The 8,937-nt window shown below is 39.3% G+C and overlaps 1 protein-coding gene across 1 annotated transcript in view; it reads right to left on the reverse strand.

Annotated features, from left to right (window-relative positions):
* Positions 1-6,765, reverse strand: part of VCAM1 (vascular cell adhesion molecule 1) — a 9,627-nt gene extending 2,862 nt beyond the window's left edge. The window contains exons 1-6 of the mRNA XM_019501691.1: positions 6,596-6,765; positions 5,627-5,902; positions 4,201-4,521; positions 2,759-3,031; positions 1,375-1,641; positions 313-579 (exon numbers count right to left, since the gene is read on the reverse strand). Coding sequence (XP_019357236.1) covers positions 313-579; positions 1,375-1,641; positions 2,759-3,031; positions 4,201-4,521; positions 5,627-5,902; positions 6,596-6,647 — 1,456 coding nt within the window. The 5' untranslated portion in view covers positions 6,648-6,765. The remainder of the gene's footprint in view (positions 1-312; positions 580-1,374; positions 1,642-2,758; positions 3,032-4,200; positions 4,522-5,626; positions 5,903-6,595) is intronic.
* Positions 6,766-8,937: the final 2,172 nt, after the last annotated feature.

Genomic DNA, 8,937 nt, shown 5'->3' on the forward strand with positions numbered 1-8,937 from the left:
ATGTGTAGACAGTGATGCTTTACTGCAGAGCTAATTAGTCAGTTCTGCAGTAAAGCACATGTGTAGATGCACCCCCAATGTATCAGTTTGATTTGGCTGAGTAATGCACAAAGGAAGCGGAGGCATCTCACCTTTCTCCCAATGTTCTTTAAGCTACTGTGCCACCTTAGCCAGCAGAAACAATATCCATATTGTACAGGATGGATTTATGTTACCAGTACCATTCTTACTTGGGAAGTGCTGTATTGTCAGTAGTACACAACAGTGACACATAAGGTAGAAAAGTGAGTTCAAAGCAATATATGTACCTACCTATAACAGCTATCTCAATCACTTCAATGTCAGTTCCAGCCTCATTGGAAACATTAACCAAGTATTTTCCTGTATCATTTCTGGTGACATTATATAGTGTAAAGGTTCCATTCTTTGATGACAGGATGGTTTTATTGTATGGATGGACCTTTTTCAGGATTATCTCTGGTGGTGGGTTACTGTAGGTTGTACATGTAATAGTGACATTTACCCCTTCATTGACAGATTCTGATGGATATATTAACACTGTAGTATTTTGAGGGGGAACTGAAAAAGAAAGAAGTATAGAGTAAGATTTAATAATAAAATGTAAGTATAGAGGCTGATAACCTACAGAAGGATTTCAGTATCCTGCTGCCCGGGGTTGTACTCTAGTCAATAGATTCACCACAGTCCTTCTTGTTCTTAGCTTTAAAATCTACTCAGTCACTCTTTAATGATCCTATGTAACCTTTCCACAGTATAGACAACAGATGCTGGAAAGACAGTTGTTATCAACTGATGAACTTCATAAACTTCGGGCATCTCTCTCACATTATCCTTTCTTTTTTCATTTAAAACGATTATCTATTTGTCTGTGCTCTTGAAAGGGGGCAAACTGGCATCCCCTGAGACTGAAGACTTTCCTTTACAGAACAAGCACAGCAAAGGCAAGAACCATGAGCCTGAAAAAGCACGTTTGCTCAACCTTCAGTTTTGCAAGCTTTCTTGGAAAAGCCATTAGAATGCCACAATCTGAAGCGCTCTTCTGAGGAACCAAGTGGAATGGCACATTTGAACATTTTGGAAAACAATTGTTTGTGATGCTTGTATTGTCTTAGAGAACAGTCTTCACTGCTGTTCTGTTCTTACTAATTATTTGTGACAAGACACTGTATATAATCTGCAGAGGCCATGACAGCTAACCAAAAGTATTGGATGTCAGCCTTAGAGATGACCAAGCAATAACTCCAAACTCTTCTCAATATTTGAAAAAAAACTAGATGATGTTTTAGATCACACGATAACCCTCTCAGGGGAGAAAAACTACATTAATATGGGGTTCATATTATTGTAACTGACCTTTGACATTAAGTGTTATGTTTTGAAACTGCTGTCCTAGTTCATTCCTGGATTCACATTCATACACTCCTGCATGTTCCATCTGAGCCCTGTGTATGGTATAATTGCCACCTTCAGAGTCAAGCACCTGATCCACATCCCCCATTTTCTTTTTCAAGACAATATGAACAGCTGGGTTGCCTGTAGATGTGCAAGAGATGGTAACAGTGTCACCTTCTTTTACAGCATCTGAAGGGAAAGCCAAAAGCATTGTGTCTTTTGGTGGAACTGCAAAAAGCAAAGAATGAAGGGAACATAAATTAGGAACAGCAATGATCCCTGCGTAATACAATGATACTATACAGTAAATACAAATATTGGAGCTAACCTGAATAAATGTATACATTATTTACATTTCATTTGTGAGTTTTTGGTTTAAATGACTAAGAATATAATAATACAACAATAAATGTTTGAGTAATAACAAATAACAATATCAAGTAATTATATAGCACTGCTGTCAATTTGGTGCCCTTCAGAATATACTAAAATAAGTGTGAGCATAGCTCAGGCCCCTGCCCTGCCCCACAGGATGGCATGGGGGGCATGTGCCCCAAGACCTGTGCATGGGGTGGGGGTGGGTTGCCACTGTGGGCTGGGGCCAGGCTCTTCCCGGTGGGAGACTGGGATGGGCTGCACTGGGTTGCAATCAGGATGGGTGGTGGCAGTGCTGGGAGGGGGCACTGGAGGAAGCTGTGGCAAATTCTGGAGTGGCTGCAGCCCCCACACCCTATAGCCCCTGCTCCTGTAAGCCCCCATGGTGAGGGAGGGAGTGGGAGTGGGACAGGTGCTGCCCAGCCAGGGCAGAGCAATGGAGCCACGAGCAGCTTGTCTGGGGAGTGGCAGCGGCAATTATCGGTCACATCAGTTCTATGTACCCCCAACAACCCTTTTAAGCACTCCTAGGGGTACGCGTAGCCCTGGTTAACAACCACTGTATTAAAGGATAATGAATTACCAAAGCACCAGTGGGTTCCAAGAGTGAAAAGAAGTTCACCCCAGGAATCATGTATGTGGTCTATATTCTTAGATTCTGACTGAGGCCTTAGGTCTTGGTGTAGTAATAATAATAATGATTTGCATCGCTGTATATTTACAAGGAGTATATGTATGCACATAAATGCTACCAGTCAAAAGTAGGGAAAGAAGCCAGTGAAAAGTAAACATCGAAATGACAAGCGTGGCTCCTGAAAAACAGCAGTAAGTCTATAGTTAATTCATGATTGCGTCATGGGAAAGACTAAAATTTTAGAATCCTTCTTACTGTACATTGAGGAGTCAGCTGAAATGCTAGGCTTTACAGAACAAAGTCTACAAACAAAGTCAATGTCATGCAGATTCATACCTTGTATAGAAATGGACACTGTTGTTCTCTGAGTTTTGTCCACTGCTGCATTGATAGCTTCACAAATGTACAGTCCTGAATCACTTAGCTGGGCGTGTGGAATGGTAAGGGTGTCGTTTTCTATAATGTGCTGAATACTTTTATCATCTTGCTGTTTTCCCCAAAGTATTTTTGCTGGTGGATTACTCTCACTCATACAATAGAGAACCACAGTACTCCCTACCTCCACTGTTGCATTTGGAGACATGGTGATGGCAGTATTTTGTGGGCCAACTTGAAGAAAACAAAACAGAAAAACAGAGCAGTCTAGTGAGTCAATGAGAAATGTGCACATCTCCCTGGGCTGGTGCTGGCCTGTCTTGATGGAACACTTCACACAGGTGCTGGGAAAGCTTTTTAAAAACACAGATGCAGATAAGGTTGTGCATCAATATCCACAGAGAGGCCAGTGACAAATCAGCATTTGAGATTTTCAGAGTTAACTAGACCAAATGCTTTGAGACATATCATGTCTGTGAGTTAAGTGTATGCGACTCGCATTGATCAAAATTGCAACTGCATGGGCAATTTTTTAAATAACCATTTCTAAACATGCTGTCAATCCTCTCCCAGTCTTTATCCTCTGGCTGAGTTCTAGATAAAGAGGGAAGAAATGAACTACTGGGCATATCTACATGTGCCATTACTGCACATGAATAAACTCCTGGGCTTATTGCTCTGAAGTTTTTTGTTCCTAGGCACACTGTTTGAATGTATGTCCAAGAGCAATTAACTCTGGAGCAATCAGCTCTGGAGTTTATTCATGTGCAGCACATGGAACCTGGCCACAGCAGCCTTGGCTGGCAGGGGTCTTCAGGGGTCAGCCTGCCAGACCAAAGCTGCTCTGACCAGGCTCAATGTATTGCAGAGGGGCTGGCTGGGGCACAAGGATGCTTCCGCACAGGGCGAGCTGGCAGGCAGCCTCCACACTGAAGCACCCTCGTGCCCCAGCCAGTGAAAACAGTGTCTGCATGTGTACTGCTGCACACAAATAAACTCCACAGTATGGTAGTACTTGCATGTAAAATGCTACCCTGCTATGGAGTTTATTAGTTGTCTGTGCCCTAATAGGGGTGCACGTGTAAGACACTGAAACATTTACTGTGGAGCTAATTAGGCAGCTCCACAGTAAATGTTTCATGTAGAGCAGTGCTAAAGGTGATGTGCACAATTTTCTCACTGAATATTACACAATGAAACAGTTAACTTTGAAACACAGGGTTTTAAATTTGAAAATGCTCCAGTCCATATCAAGAAAACTCACTGAGCTCAAAGACTATCCCTCACAGAAAAGGATTATAAGACCATGCTGATTCTTAATACTCAATGATTTTGTACACTTAGCCCACAAATCCTGTTGTAAAAGAAACTTGATTTGAAACACCTAGTGTAAATATACTTACAAGTGACATTCAGTTTCTCTGATGTTTGTCTTTTCTTGGGTTCAAACTCCATTTCAACAACTGGTAATTCAGCCACACAAGTAATCTCTTTCCCAATATCTTCAACGGTGGGGGTAAAGTGATACGATATATATTTTGTCTCTGTGTTTTTGTCACTTGGGTCATCATAAAATTCTTTCCTGGAAGGAAGTTCTCCTTCTTTCTGCAGCTGTACCACTAAGCGGTCAGCAGGATATATGTTAGGAATTTTACAAATGATACTGCCCTTTTCCCCAGCATAGAGCGGCTTGCTGATCATAATGACAGGATCACTGGGGAAAGCTAAAAAAATAAAAACAGTTACTTTTCACTAGAGATGTGCCCAAGAGAGAACATTAAAAGTAGACCCACACTTCAGGCACCCTAGAGTTCAGAAGTATACAACACATATATTTTCACTAAGACTATTACAGAAATAGGTACCAGCCTAAAAAACGGTTTCATAGTTTTTAACTTTAACCCACACCCCAAAATCCTCGCCTCTACTACAGATAGAAAGTTGGGGTAAGACTTAGGAGTTGGTTTGAATACATTTTTGTTCCTCATACACATATGTATATTTTAGAAGTTTAATAATATTTTATGAAATGCAGGAAAATACTAACATTCTTGAATTGATACATTCAGCCATCATATTAGCTACTGTATTCATATTTTTAAACCTAGTAACTGATACAATGAAAACTTAATGCTTAGGAATAACCAGAATAAACAAGTATAGCAAATCTTCATTTAGAAGGTCCAGCTTTTATTAATTACTAACCTCCATTACTATTAAGTTAGAGTATCTCCCAAATTAAGGTAACCACCAATAAATATAAATACCTACCCTCTTAGCGGGGATGGTACATATGCTGCTTCTAAACGAGATGGGCTACAAAGCCTAGATATGAAAGGACCAATCTTTTCCCATATATCTACTGTCAGTGAGATGTACTAGTTTTATTTCCTCCAGGTTTATATTTGAAAGGCGGAACATAATCCCTTTAAAGTGTAAAAACTGCCAGAAATGTACATGCTGTGACAATATGGGGGGAATATGAGTGGAAAGGAGTTGGTCCAAAGCTCACTAAAATCACTAGAAGTCTTTCCTTTTACTACAATTGATTTCAAGTCCTTCAACCCAAATCTTGCTCACTTTACTCATGAAAAAAAATCAAGCCAATTAGTGTTATATTCGGTCTAGGTGAGCTAATGCTTAGTAAGTGCTTAGAAAGAAGTCCCTGCACAGATATACAACTCGTATCAGGAAGCAGATGGTTGAATTACATCACAGTCATTATGCTAGGACTACCGGTTAACTCCATGTTGCAAATGTAAGAATGATTAATTACATCTGTTTTAAACAAGCACAAATATCCATGTATAAAGGGAATAAACTACTTACAGTAAAGTTCAACCTTGATGCCCTTCTCTTTTTTCTCAGATCCACAACGGGCACTGCAGAGGTAAGCATGGTCGTTCTCAAAGGTAACAGGATTCATGGTCAAGTTGGAGGTGCTTCCCTCATTGCTCACCGTCCCTCCTAGGGGGCTATCCAGTTGAGTTCTCCAAGAGAAAACTGGGGACTCACAGCCAGTAGTACGGCAGATCAGCAGCAATTTACCTCCAATCTGAGCAGCAACTTTGACTGCAGGTATGATCTCCAGTTCAAAAGCTTTAGCTGAAAAGGGCAGATCAAATGCAAACTTAGTAGCATTCTCACCTCTTATTTCCCCTTTGCATCCATAATCCAGGTTGGCATACAAAATTATAAAAGACTGCCTCTATTTTGCTACCTGTAAACTAAGGGTCATGTAGGAAAAGTGATAATACTAAGCACTTAGACACAGCTGTCCATTTCCAAAATACATCACATCTTGAACCTGTATAAAATAGAATAAGTCCACCAAAGTCAATGTGACCCTATGCAGAGCTACACCAATTTACAGCAGCTATGACTGGTTTATTAACTTTGTAACTGAGTAGCGGATAAACAGGTAACCAAGGAATGTTACAAAATCAGCTTTAATGGAGAAATATAATATTAGACTTGATTGTTCCTAACTAAGGATGGTTTAGAGATGATAAAAAGCAAACCTGTAGCAATGTGCTGGAGACATTTTCTCACTTAATAACTCTATCATCTTACAGTACAATTAATTTATTAGCAAGTAAATTCATGTTGAATGTGTTCTTGCCAAACATAGAAGAAGGAACAGTGAGAGTTGAACATTTTTTTCCTGACATTTAAACAAAACATTTTAACTCATATTTCATTTACTGAAATGCAAAATCAGTTCAGGTAAAGAGGAACTGTTTTAGAAAATAAAATGCAGGCATGTTTACAGTGATTACAAAACAGCCAAAAACTCACCAGTCATGAACATCAGAAAAAGGACTGTCACTGATGGAACTGTTCTTGCCATTTGTCTAAATGTTTGCAATTGCTATTAGCATAAAAAGAAAGCAAACTCCAAATCTTGGATTTCTATAAAGAAACTCAGTGAAAGTCAACAGCTCTGAAAGTGCTAGGCATAACAGTTACCCAGCTCTTTTATAACTGTTCTGGTTGGGGCGGAGAATGGAAAAACTCGGGATGGGGAAATCCAAACTGCAGGTGGCTAAGTCCTATTTTAAATGTATTGGTAGTTTCAGCGCCCTCTGCTGCTTGTAGATAGAGAGGTTTACTATTGCTTAAGAAAAAATGCCAAACTTGACCTGGAAAAATAACACCAGAGCTTGAGGTGCCAAGAACTATTGAGATATGCAAAATAATTTCAAAGCCAGGATAAAAATCAGTTATTTGGGTATTTTAATACAGAGTACAGGTACAAGGACCAAATCCTTTAAGATTCTGTAAACACTCAGGTAAGTACATAACGTTAATATCTGCCTAATTCCAAAGAAGTCAGTGGGGCTATTCACATACTTTTCTTGTATTTACTTACATGCATGCCTTTTTACATGATTGGATCTTACAGGACAGTTCTGCAAATTTGTATTTATGTGAATAACTTTGCGTATTCCCTTCAAAGTCTGTGGAAGTAGTCACATGAATGAAGTAACTCACATGCCTCAGGATGTTTGATCACCACCCCTAAAAGCAAAGAAACACAGAGTGTAATATAGTACTAGCAAGAAGCTCAAATAAAATCCCAAGGTTTCCACACCACAGCTCTGGTAAAGTTCAGCTCCAGATCCATTCGTTGAGACGCTGGCCTGTTACCTTTCCCTAAACAGAATGATTGTCAAACTGAGTCTCTAATTCCAGTAGGATGTGGACAGATTCTTTATTTACAATTGCAGCTAAAGTACATTTTGACTTAGATAGCTCATTTGTTTCTGTGAGTGTTGCTCTATTTTTGTGGTGTCACACTTTCCCATTGAAAAATAATGTAATCAAAACAAATAAAAAACATCAGCCTGATAAACAATATTTAGGGGATTTTTTTTAAATATTAAATTGACAGCTTCTAGCTTTCATGTCCTTACTGATAGGGCAAAAATGAGCATGGTACATAAAGGAACGAACCAAGTGTTCCTATTTCTGGTATTTTAATTACAGGGTTTATATGGAGACTGTTTTATGAAGAAAAGCATACTTTTGGCACAAACACTGGTTGGTAGAGAGGTTATATTAAAAATGAAGAAAAATGCTTTTTCCGGTGTTCAATTTAAATGGGGAAAATGCAGTGAAAGCAAAAATTGTGAATCAAAGTTTACAGAACAAAAAGCAAAAACAGCTTACCAATCATTTAATTGTTCTGCTTTGTTTTATTTTTATTCAGAGAGTATATCCTCAATTTATAAGTACAAGGAACCAGAAATCCAAAATAAACATGTAAAGCTTATTTTAAAAAATGTCTGTGCTGAATTGTTTAAATCAAATTTGGGAGGAAATCATCTAAATGATCATTTAACTGATTGGAAATGTGGCTGTTAACCCATTGTTTATTTCATATAAGGCCCTAATCCAGCCATCTATCGCTTTTGTAATCATTTGCATAAAATACATGTTAAATTATAGAAAAAATAAAATCAAACTCATCAGCTCTTAATATAAATATGAAGAAAACCTGGCAATGTTTTAACTCCACACTTTTTTAATCAAATGGGTTCTCAGGTGAACCAAATATCCAGTGGAGATTATTCTGGTCTCAGTTCACCTCTTCAGATTTCAGGTTCTCCCAACTGGAGCTGCCTGTGGCTTCTTCGCTGAAGGGAGGTTTGATAGCACAAGTTCATACAGACTCTGGAACAGTCAAACGACTGCACATATGCCCTAGTAAAAGTAACCACGTAACTTCAGAGACTATGAGCTAAATCCTATTTCACTTTATGTACCTAAATAGCAGGTTTGCAGCTTCATAACTGAAGTTTCTGGTACTCGCACGTTGCTTAGGATTCCATTTTGTCATGTGCTGAAATAAAGTCACTCTGCATGCCTACCTGGGAGAAGTAAAATGGAGTAGGAGAGCATTTACACCTTACAGCCTGGTGGTCAAGGCACTCATCCAGGTAGCAAGAGACAAGCTCTCTCTTACTTAGAAGGGAGAACCAGCATCTAGTCCTGGCAAAGTGCTCCAACCACCAGCCCACAAACTAGACATTGCCCAGATGCCTCTCCCGCCCTCCTCTTAAGGCAGGTGAACTGCACCTTGACTTAATACAGTTAAGCCTTGATCTACATGGTGGTTACGTTCTTGAAAACACACC

Source organism: Gavialis gangeticus, unplaced genomic scaffold (assembly GCF_001723915.1).
Source record: "Gavialis gangeticus isolate Ggan-Ray unplaced genomic scaffold, GavGan_comp1, whole genome shotgun sequence".
Lineage (NCBI taxonomy): Eukaryota > Metazoa > Chordata > Crocodylia > Gavialidae > Gavialis > Gavialis gangeticus.